Below are 12,084 nucleotides of genomic sequence, written 5' to 3'. Positions count from 1 at the left end.
CGGGGTGGGGCTGGCAATATAAGGAGTAAAGGTGGAGAAGATGCACTGCACCATTGCCAGCATCTCTGCCTACACGTCTTCATGCTGGAGCTGGTGTCAAGAGGGGCTGCAGCAATCCTGCCCCAGGCAACTCAGATGGTGGATGTGCTTTCCTGATAACTGGGAGGCCTCTCCAGTTACAACCATCCACCTTAGCCAGTTTATCCAGCTGCAAATGGTAAAGCAGGTTTTCATAGAAGCAGCCCAGCTGCTTGGTATTCATATTGCATGCCCTACCCCCAGCCGTCCTCTTAAATCTATTCCCTTCTCCAGGGTAAGACGACCACCAGGAGAGCAACTGGTGGGTTCTCCTGCAGTCAACTTGTTACCCATTATGATTTCAGAAGAGGCAGCAGGCAGATCCAGCTTGTTTCATGGAATTTGCATAAGGACACACATTTCACCGCTAAACTTCTGGCAGATTTTATTTGTATATACATGACTGAGACAGCAAAAGAGGTAACGGTGAAGCGTCTGTAGTACAGATACTGGTACTTATTCATGCCCATAAGCGTGATTTGTCCAGTAGAATGAAGCTAAGAGAATACTAAAAATAAGCAAAAAAAATGCTAGAAGACAATATGTGATGCCACATCCCTCCCAGACAAGCTGAGGGATGGAGGGCAAGTGGGGACAAACACTCTGCACTGCAGAGGGCTTGTGCTGCTTCCTCCCTCCCATACCATCATTACCTTTACAAGGCCCCCAACACTTCCCAATAGACCTTCCTCACCTGGACTTTTCAAGTACAAAAGCATTTTGCTCCTGAGATAAACATGCAACAGTACAAACACAAACAACAACATCTGAACTTCTGCTTTGGGCAACTTTTCAGTTCTAGGCATAGGCTGGGAGTGGGAAAATGAGGACATGGGACCAGTTCTATAAAACAGAAGGAACCTGCAGGACTAGGGAGGGCAGCTACATTGTGACCTCTCTGGAGAAGACATCACAGCAAGCAATAAAACATGCTGAGAGCTGCCATGTTCACAGATTGTTACTCCATATTATCTATGGTATTGGCTTTACTGTAGGAGTTAGATATATTCCAGCAATTTTTGACAAGTTGCTAGTGAGGATCTGAGTTGGGCAAACATCCTTTCACAGACCTCTCCAGTAACTGTCTCATCCATTGGCCCCATATAAATGCTGTCTAACACCTGAAGGGAAGAGGTCTGCAGCCATGCCACAACTCAGGGTTTGGTCCTCTGCAGGGGGCAGAATATTTGGTACAAACCTGCTGCACAGGTGGAGGTGAAGCAGAAAACAAGTTTCAGCTGTTGAGGCAACTCCTTTCCTTTTCAACCCCCTCCCCAGCTCAGAGAAATAGTTTGCACTGTCCCCATGGCAGATTTCCCTCTTGTAAAGGAGGCAAGATGAAGCCAGTTAATGGAGGGCCAATTTTTCAGAACTGCTGCGTGTGCTACACCATGGAGCCAGGCATATTTTAGGTAAACTGCATCTCTACATAGACCCATTCTTCAAATGAGGGCATTCAAGCATAGTTTCTAATACGTTCCAGCCCAGCCTTCCGCAAGTCGAAATATAACGGCTGCCAGCTCAGAAGAATGGCTTCAGATCCCACTGAGAGAGCAAGACAGTCAATGACAAGCTACAGGGCAAACATAACCCCAAGGTCACAGCAGGAGTGGAGAAGGAATCCACAACACTATTTTCCACAAGGCAGCAGCAGCAACCCACACAAATCCCTGTGCATTTATGTGGTGAAACAAGCCCCCTGCTACTATCCCACTTGCAAAGTATTTATCTGAGGACGCTTTGTTCCCTTTTGCCCATGTTTGTAAGTCCACTGAGACCAAGATACAGGGGAAGAAGAAAACAAAACAACAAAAAAACACTTTTGTTAACAGACCTACACGTTCCCACTGCTAGAAGATCACACTATTGCTAGAAACTGACTGGCTATGTATTCCAGAAGGTGGCAAAGCTGGTCCCTCTTTCTACATGAGGACAACTACACAGTTCATACTAGTTCTGATACAGAAGTTCACACTGCTGAGCATGAAATGTCAACAAGCTCTGAAAAGAGAACAAACTCTGCTGTTGCAGTAAGACAGGGCAGAAAGGAGAATCTATACATTCACCCTAAGGTAGTTTTGACTGTGTACAATGCATGCAAAATGGCTGTGTAGGAAAGGGCTGTCCAGAGAAGTGCCACCAAGACCTTATACTCCAACACCAAATAGCTGTCCTTATGGCCACTTCAGCTAGTCCCTCTGAAATTTAAATGTAGGGACATATGCATTTATGAACTGTGAGGATGCTTACTTTAAGGCAACTCACTTCTGCCTCCCCATGGTGCTTTAACCAGCCACAACAGCCTGCTTCCCAGGGAGGGATGGAAAGAACCCTTTATTTTGTTCTTTGTAGTCAAATCAATTATATACTAACCTGTCTGGCATGGAGGAACAACTGGGTAGCTTCAGAATCCAAGACAGATTCCCTGCCCCCCTCCCCTCCCCTCTTTCTTTTTTAAATAGGCATGTTTGCCTGAGGATGCTATGAAGCAGGAGAAAAGGCAAAATTACCTCCTAAGGATTTACCAAATCAGAGGCAACACTAAGAGCTGGCAGATTACCTAGAAAAGAGGCTAACCAGAGACTCTTCATTCTTGCTATCAGGTTGGGGGAGTGAATGGTAAGGGAGGAAACCTATTACAGTGTTAACAAGAAATGCTCAAATCCTGGCCATTTTTGGTGCTACATTTATTAAAAATCTCTTTAGCTCCATCCATAGCAAAGTAACATTCCCTGCAAAACAAGATGAAACAAAGCTTACCTCAACCATGTACCAGCACTCACTTTAGTGAGCTAGAGCATGTTGTGTATTAGCAGAGGGCAGGGGTGGTTTTGTCAGGCTGATTTCATTCTCTTCTTTGCAAGATCAGTAAAACTGAAGTCTACCCAAAAGTGACTGGATCTGCAAGTCTCACTCTGGCAAAAACTGGTGTTATAGATAGACAGTGAAGAGGAATACCAAGCAGGGTAATCTGCTTGAAGAATCAGTCCATAGATTTTGGAAGCATCTGTTCAGATCTGTTTCTGACATCAGTGGAGTGGAAGTCTGTGATAAACCAACAGTGTGTCCCTGTTTAGCCACAAAGAGCAAATTCAAACAATCATCTCTGTCTTATTGCAAAGAGCAGCTGGTGAAAACTACTTTCCTCATGTGTGGTAGAGGTAGCTATATGCTTGCCTTGCTGTCTAAGACAGCTTTACTGCTGCTGTCAATTTAAAGAGAAGCACCAAGTTGCAGAGGCTGATGCTGCAGCATGCCCACATGGTGGGACATGGGCAAGGCTGGCAGAGAGCTACACTTACCAGTGCCACCGGGACTGACTGCTAGTTAGGAGAGAGCACCTTGCATTCATCACAAGCTCTATCCACCTTTTGCTTTGCTTATGCACAAGGATTACAGCTACTCCTGCCCTCGCAAGAGGCTAAAGAGCAGTGTCAACTGAGTTTGGGCTCCTCCGACTCCAACTGAACAGTACACTCTCCCCAAGCTAAGGCCTCCAGAAGTCTAAATCTCCAAGGGTAACTTTACACATGCTGGGGTGCAGGGCAGGGGTGAGGGGTGGTGCACCTTATAATTAGAGTGCCTCCAAAAGCCACTATAATTGAAGCGCCTTCAGCATCATGTGTATTCAGCATCCTGCACTTGAAAATGGCAGTGGGGGCATTTTACCTAAAGCTCGTTGGATGAGCTTTAGTTAAAAGTGCCTCCACTGCCATTTTCAAGCATGGGGGTGCTGAATACAGGACATGGAAACTAGTGGAGTGTGTTAATTAGCACTCTCCAGCACACTGGATTAATCAATTCTGCTCTGATGCATGCTAATTACCACTTGTTAGATCAGACATCCAGCATGTGTATAGGTGCTCAAAAAGCGTAAAGCCTATTCAAAGCCACATGAGAAGGCTTATTGCTATTGCACACTGCTGGGCTTTGCAATCATGTCATGTGGAAATGCCAACATTCTACAATGCGAACAAAACAAGACCTTGAGTATTTTTGGTCTAAATGAAGCACAGACAGCAGTCACAGGTCTTGTAAGAAAAAATCCTGGTAACAGTCAGAAAAATATGTTATTTTCAACACAATTTACAGGCTATAGAAAATCTCATCTGTAGGGTCCAACAGGATTTTTAAAAAGGACTCACGAGGAACCAAACTTTACCGTTAGAACAAGAACAGCATTACTTCTAGAACATCTCCTTTACTCCTCAGCTTGATCCTGGAGTGAGGATATAATACAGGGACAATACTGGACCAAAAATAAGATACAATACATATCAAGATGCCATGTGGCATGACAGCCATTTTTAAGCTCAGCATTAGGATGGAATCAATGGGAGAGATAAGGTAGGGCTGCATAGAAGACCAACTCGGATAACTAGAATAGGTGGCAAAGGGAATGCTGAAAGATGAGTTGATATGTAGAGGTGCTCCATCCCCCATGTGAAATGCCCCTCTTTAGAGGTACCTTCCTCAGAAGACACCAAGGAAAACAAGGGGCATTGAAGGAGAAAGAATACCAGAGTCAGATTTGACTGGTCATTGTGCATAAAGAACAGTCTTAGGGTGAGGCAAAGCCAGGGACATTAACTCCAGATTTCTTCACAGCTATCTTAGACTTCCCTTTCTTCCTTCAGTGACTGCATTTCCTCTAGCTAGACTTGTTTCTGTACTAGCCACTCCCTGAGGAAGCAAAACAGTCAATATCCTGCAGAAAGGGGGGGAAGGAGTAACCCAACAAACGTAATGTCATAACATTATAATCAAGAACCCTAACATCATCTGAAGGCTGGAAAGGAGCAACAGCTTTAACTGCACTCTGCAGAGCAGCAACAAACAAGGAACATGTTAAGCTCCAAAACCAAATTTAGCAATACACCCTCACCCTCAAAGAACAGCTGTAATAGAAATGCAAGTTTCCCATTCCACACTGCCCCAAACCCCACACTGCAGCAATTACAGATGACAGCAACTCAGCAAGAATGCTCCCCATCGAAGTGTGTACCCAGAAGGCCTAGTGCATTTGCTACATGCAGAACTACACACCCATCAGCAGCAACCGTTTTGTTACATCTGGGCTCACTCGAAAGGCCACAAAAATGCCCAGGCAGAGTTCCTCTGTCACCTAACACCAGGAACCACAGGTAAAGCACTTACCTTTAACTCTGAGGTTGGGTTGCTGTACTAGTTTTAGGAGGAGAGTCAGTTACTTGCTTCCTTGTTGTTCTTTTAAGTTCCAACATAGAAATCCATTTGTGAAGGAGTGGTGCACAGATTTAAAAATGAAGCTAAACTTTGTTCTGTCCAACAGAGGCATGAGACACCAATGCTTCACTACAACAACGAGGCCAGCAAATAACAGCTCCCTAAAATTAAGCTGGACAATGATTCCAGTGCTTCTAGCTGCAGGGTCACTTTGGCAGCTAGGCAGCTGCTTCCATTCACAGAGGAAGGACCAACTCCAGCACAGGCTCAACAGTCAGCACAAAGGCTATGACCACTGAAGCCCTGTCACAATAATCAAGACTGTCGTCTTCATTTTGAGATTTGCTATCCACCCTCATCCCCTCAGCCTTCTTTTCTACTGCCCCAGCATTAGTGAAAAAACTCTGCAAAAGCAGCAACGGGAGGCAAGAAAGCCTTGTTCCAGCCCAATTAAAGGAAGACAACTATTTTGTGCTGCAGCACCTGGTCTGCACATGGCTAGGGAGATACTTGCATGTGATTTATTAGGCCTACATTACACAAATGGAGAGAATGAAAATAGCCTGATGAACCACAGAGAATAGATGGTCGTTGTATTAATTTGCTCTTGACACTAGTGCTAGTCAGTTAGCTGAACTCTCATTGGGCCAGTGCAGTGAGGTGTTTAGTATCACAGAAGCCTCACGCTTGCCTGCTAGCCTAAGCCATCACTACTGATCCTGCCCAAGTTTAACTATCAGTTGCAAAAAGTGTCAGGGGAAGTAAGTGACTAACTCTGGAGCAACCCATGGTTTGTGGCCATTTCCCCTCTGCTGCAGTCCTGCATTGGGGTTCATTTGGTCATTTATTCTTGCCTGTTTGGGATGATTAGTCACAGTGCCCAAACGGGAGAAGATAAAGGCAGTATCAAAAACAGACCTCTCGGTCAATCACAACCCCAAGGCAGGGTTAGCTGCATTAATACAGCCAGTACATAAGAACAGCATGAATGTGCTGCCTTCCATCCGCTCCACAGATACTGCTGGCTCTTACTTTAATGAATGCCCATTCCAAGTGACAGAAGAGAAGTTCAATCTGGAAGTTCTGCTAAAAGCTTCGAAGGAGCAGTAGCAACAGAATCCTAGACCCACCTCCCATCACATCCTACCCCATCTGATGAGCTATCTCCTCCTCTCTCTTCTGTGGGCAGGTCCTCCTACAGAAGGTAGGGCCAAGTGCAATACGAGCCATCTGGTAAGCAGGACAGCAGAGATCCTCACGCATCCCTCAGCTCTTTTGTCCCAGGGTATATTTAAAAACAGCAGAGCAATACAATCCTCTAAAACCAAAGCTGTTTGTTTTTTCCTGCAGTAGTAGGTGGTCCTGTCTGCTCCTGCCACCAGAGTATCAATGAAAGAGCACAGTTCAGACTACTGGTTCTCATCACGCATCTGTTCCATTATGTTGATGAGGCTTTCCAGCCCAAATACATAACCCATGTCAGGTCCATCATGCACAGTGGGATCATCCCGAAAGCCCTTGAATGTGCTGTGTGCGAAGTCAATCATGCGCACATCCACCTTAGGCTGGGCTGAGGGGCTAGGCTCTGTACTTGTGCCATCCTGCAGACTCTCACAGAGAGAGCTGTCCACCCGCTTCAGGCGCATCTCTGCCCTGCGCTCCAGAAACATCCCCGCCCTGCTGTCCTTCCCATCATAAATGATGAGGAGGGAGCTTGAGTAAAAGCGGTAGGAGGCCTGCCTCACCAACACAGCTTTCAGGCTCCGGAGTTTGGTGAGTATAGGTTCAAAGAGGTCCTTGCGCAGCTCTATGCCATTGTGAAGATACTGGTAGAGGGCATTGCGGAAACCTTCAATGGAAAGGCCACGGCCGTAGTATTTATTCCTGCATAAGTAATGGCCTGTATCCAGCTGATAGACCTAGAATGCCAGAGGAGGCACATATTAAATGGGAAGCATGACGAGATCATAGTGATATGCAGAAGGACCAGACTGGACTGCCCTGTGTTGCAACAAGAGGAGATTGTCCTGTCCAGCCACCACTGCTTAAGCGATGTTGCATAAAATAGGACTGGCTAGTACCTTTAATGCTCCTGATATCCCAATATTGAATGTCAGCAGTGCAAGGGGTTCTGCTTGTGTGAATGATGGCTGCCCAGCAATTGGCATTTCCCAACTGGGGGCAGATCTACAGGTATCTGGTGCAGCAACATCTACTGGTGCAGCAACATGCAAAGTGCTGATACAGACATTAAATGTATAACCATGTGGCCCAGAAGCAAAACTGTTACCCACTGAGCCACATGGCTTTCCAAACCTTCGTGGTCCCTCTATGTAATACCTCCTTATTGGTTGCCAATCAGTGTGGTGCATGTTTAACCTGGATCACTCACTGCTGCATAATCCTGAAAATAGATTTAGACCCCTAAAAAGGACAAGTCTTGAATAAAATAATAAGGGGGGTAACTCCATCTCAGCCACAGGGTTCGATATCAGGTGCTACCGGACACAAAATCTTAAAGACACCACTGTTCTGGCTGACAAGTCAAACTGCTGGATTTTAGCACATTTTAGCACATCTTCAAAACACTGGGGGGTATTTTGCTTATGTACAAAAGTAGGTCACAGCCTACATTATCCTAAAAAAGCCAGATCCCCTCACTCTAGTCAAACAGACACAGAAGCAATGTCTTGAGCACATGCTCTATGAAACAAAGCAACATTTACAATCAAGGTGCCATGCAGCTTAACTGAAGGATGGAAGTTCCTGTGCCTAGTAAAGAGTGTTCCCTTTGGGGGCTCCTGAAGTTCTAGCAGGAGTGGAAAAGGGGATCTATGCCACAGGGGCACTCCAGAGAGATCCCCTGGAAATACCATACCTGCATGCCACAGACTCTCACACCCAATGTTGCCGAGGTGCTCTGTTCACACTTCTTCATCTGCCGAGCAGCCTTCTCCTCAGAGGCATCGTCTCCATGCTGCCTAGTCCCCATCTTCAGGTCTAGTACACAGGGAAACTTGAAATGGTGCACCACATTCTCCAGCAAAAGGAACTCTGGAAAGTGTGTCAAGGTTAGCACATCTGTCAGAGCTACCCCCCATCAGCACTACCACAGCTGGGCTCAAAAGAGGCTTTGGGAGATGCTAGAGTTAAAGTAAAAAGCATGTGTGGGAAAGGAAAAACATGGTTCAAAAACCAATACAGGAAAGAAAAGAGAAAAGCTCAACAAAACAAGAAAGGAAACACCTACCAAGGCAATGCTACTGGACAGAAATACACATCCAGGCTGTCAGAGGAAAAGAAATTGAGAAGAGATGATGTAGTGAGACAGGTAAGGCCTAGCCAGTGGATATGGCTACAGTTAGTTAAAACCTCATCCTTCTCCCAGGTCTCTGCCACTGCTGCCACTGAAGGGTCATAGTGGAGAAGTAAAGGAAAAGGCCCCCAGCATTTGACATAGTTGGTCACTATTTGTGCTAGCTGAGGGGAAGCATGTACTCCAGGTACAGTAGCCTGAGTGCCAAGTGCTAGCCACTCCAGGCAAAGGTGTGAAGCAGAGGCAGCGAGCAGCACATGGCTCCACTTTCTAGAGGATACTGTAGAGTTTTCGGTCCTTGGACTCTGATCGCATACGGCTCAGCTGTTGCTTGTGACATCGCAAACTCCATGGGTTATAGCTAATCTTTTCAGAGCTAAGACCACTGTTTCCATCCAGCATCTGAAATGGAACATCTGAATGGATGTGCAAGTCCATCTTGGGACTCTTCATTTCCTGGATGCTGTTGGAACAGAGAAGAAAACAGATCTCCTTGGTAGTGCCTGTATGCAGCAGCTGCCCTTTCAGACACAAATTAGACTACAGTTCCAGAGTGCTTATAAAGGCACAAACAAACATATCCTCCCATCAGGCAATGTTTCCCTGTTCCTCTCCTACTATACACCTCACACAACCCAGAAATGCCAGCTTCTCTGCAGCAAACCAACACCTCTAGGTAGCAGAACAATGCTTTTCGGGTTTCAGTTTAAACCGTGCCTGTGCTAAGTTTACAGAATATGTAGAAGGACAAGATCGCAGTCTCAAGATGTCACCATACCTAGGTTTTGACATGAAATACAAAGATATGGAAGGGAGGAACCCAGTCCCCCAATCTACCCTTCAGGTCAATGAGCTGCAGTTAGAATTCTCAGCATTCTGAGATAGTGACACCAGTATCTTCCCTACCAGAACAGGGCTTAAAGGGCACTATGCACTCAGAGATCAATGGCGGTTATGCTTTCACATACTAAGATAACAGGGAACAGACAAGTATTCCAGACCTCTCAGCAAACCTGCCTTCTCTTTCATACTTGGATGGAGCCTGTGTTTAGCTATTCTGCCTACACTTACATAAGAAAGAAGGGGGCAGTCTGTACCACTAGGGACAATCCATCTGTGCAGAGGTTAGAAATCTTTGACTCACTTTGAGGCACAGGACAGCTTGCACTCTGAAGTCTGGCTGGTCCCATTAAGAGCTATTCCATCAGCACAGTCCTTTGCTTGGGCTGCTAAAAGTTCAACGGACCTGGCAGAGATGTTTACAAGTGCCTGTCAATGTCCCCAGTGTCCTGTCTAAGGGAAGAGATTCCTGACCCAAGGCTCAGGTTATACATTAGCCAGTTGCAAGAACTTCATATCAGAATACTAAGCAATCCAGGGCCTTCCTAGCAGCAACTGTATGGCACTCAGACTGCTCACGATTAGAGCAAGCCAGTCATTCATTCTGCCGGCACCTACAACAGAGCCACAATGTTGTGTCAGATCATAGGAGCTTGTACTAGCAGACAGCACAGGCTAGCCAGGAAAGTGCAGCCTTCACAAAGGAAATCTGAAAGGTTTTCAACTTTCCTAAGGCTGCACCAGTGAGTAGAAAAGAGTTCCTTCAACAAAACTTAGGAATGCACAACAGAGCTGGCCTTTTCACTAGGACACACCTGACTCTAGTGTGGTATCTGGAAAGAGCTGATGCCCAAAAATGGGGCAATCCTGTGGCAGTCAAGGGTTGGTACAGAGAAGCAGGAATGTGACAAAACTCCTAAAAGACTCTGCAATCACTACAATAGCAAGCATGTGACATTCAACCTAGCACGTGCAACTGCAGAACTGTCGTTAGGGAGCACAAAGCTCACAGAAGTACATAAAAGTGGCTTCCCTAAAAGTTGTGTTGTCCTCAGCCCACAGTCCCTTTACCTCTCAGTGCTGTCACTGGCCAACCCAGGTTTCTCCTCCTTGTGCTCAATGCTACTGCTGGATCTGTGAAGGCTCCTGCGTGAGTGTTTGCGTCGGGGCTGGTCCCTCTCAGGCATGTCATCCTGTTCCAAAGTCTCATTCTCCACAAAGGGGTATGCTACCAGGTTGATGTAGCCATCACTGTCTCCTTCAAAGCAAACAGACACAACACCTGCAAGAAAAAGGCAACATACATCAGTTCAAACAACTCATTTCCCAGCAGTCCCTCAACAGGAAACAATGAATACATGCAATGGAAAGGTTAGAACTTTCAGCAGAACAGATATTGAAGCAGCACAAATTGAGAACCATGTAACAGGGCTGAAGAGACAAAGCCCTGCAAAGAGACTGAGATACTTCCACCTAAGCGTCTTGCAAAAGGAAAATCCCTCAGACACAATATACCATGCATTCACTGGCATCTGTCCATGGTATGAGCTAGCAATTAGTAGCCCAGAGCTCCACAGCCCTCAGAACTGAACACCTATGGCACTTGTACATGTGTTTAATTAAATAGATTTAATTAAATAGATTTATTAAGATTGAAATGATTTGTTTTAATTTGATACATTATTGTTTACAGGTGATAGCCTTTAAATTGAATTAAGCTCAGTGCGCAATTCAAAGTACATTACACCAGGGAGAGCAGCATAACAATCCACCCCCCTGATCTTTTTGCTACTCCATTACAGAAGGGAGTGCAGCAATCCAGTAATCCCCTCACTCCCAAAACACAACCTCCCCGCCCCTCAAAGCTCTAGCTGCCTATATGGAGCCCCATGACAATCCACTTACAAAAAAAAAGCACACCACATCCAGAAGGAACTTCATAAATTAAAACCTTTATTTACTATAAACCATTATTTATATACTATAAAAATATAAAATATACTATTTTTTGTTTATCGCTTTAAAATAAATAAATGAATGAATGAATAAAAACAGCCAACATAAATAAACTTTTCCTCAACTGGATGGGGCCAGCTGGACAGTGGCATCTTCTATTTCTCTTATTTGCTACCCTACTATTTTCTATTTCTATCATCTTCTATCTTCAGTTTTCTTCTATTTCTAATCTTCTAATAGTCCTGCAGGGGAAAAAAGAAGATGGGTTTTGGCCTATACTCCCAAATCCACCTTCTTCGCCTCCCCACTACAGGCTACAAAATCTCCCATGGGAGATTTCTCCAAGCATTATGTCTATCAAAGTCTATGCATCACCCAGGATGCAACATAGCCCAGGGGAGGGGTCTGGGAGGATACCTCTGCCGTGCACGTGTTTTCTGGAAGACAATTATAACAAAGACGCAAGTTATCCCAAAATATTAACATGTAACATGTGCGAAGGCACACCCCCTCAATGGCAAACTTACCATGTGCTGCACCTGCTCTTGCATCCCTTGCAATGCAGGTGGGTTCTGGGGTCTGTGTGGTTGAAGGGTGTGGACAGAAGGAGTGGAAACATTACCACCATAGGCAGTGGGGGCAGTAGAAAAACCATCACTATATAAAGAGCAATCATGGGGGGGGGGGGG

General features: G+C 45.5%; 1 protein-coding gene across 6 annotated transcripts in view; it reads right to left on the bottom strand.

The window, feature by feature from the left end:
* Positions 1-446: 446 nt before the first annotated feature.
* The window catches only part of IP6K1 (inositol hexakisphosphate kinase 1), a 137,770-nt gene continuing 126,132 nt past the window's right edge, over positions 447-12,084 (bottom strand). For 4 of the 6 annotated variants that reach the window (XM_019505156.1, XM_019505158.1, XM_019505160.1 and 1 more), the window contains 4 exons: positions 10,511-10,721; positions 8,881-9,065; positions 8,162-8,337; positions 447-7,202 (listed from right to left, as the gene is read on the bottom strand). In XM_019505156.1, coding sequence (XP_019360701.1) covers positions 6,693-7,202; positions 8,162-8,337; positions 8,881-9,065; positions 10,511-10,721 — 1,082 coding nt within the window. In that variant the 3' untranslated portion in view covers positions 447-6,692. Of the gene's footprint in view, positions 7,203-8,161; positions 8,338-8,880; positions 9,066-9,743; positions 9,846-10,510; positions 10,722-12,084 lie in introns of all 6 variants that reach the window. The other 2 variants (XM_019505161.1, XM_019505157.1) reach the window with 2 other exon arrangements.

This window comes from Gavialis gangeticus, unplaced genomic scaffold (assembly GCF_001723915.1).
Source record: "Gavialis gangeticus isolate Ggan-Ray unplaced genomic scaffold, GavGan_comp1, whole genome shotgun sequence".
Classification (NCBI taxonomy): Eukaryota; Metazoa; Chordata; order Crocodylia; family Gavialidae; genus Gavialis; species Gavialis gangeticus.
The sequence above is the reverse complement of the archived record's forward strand: the minus strand, read 5'-3'. Positions and strand labels throughout refer to the sequence as shown.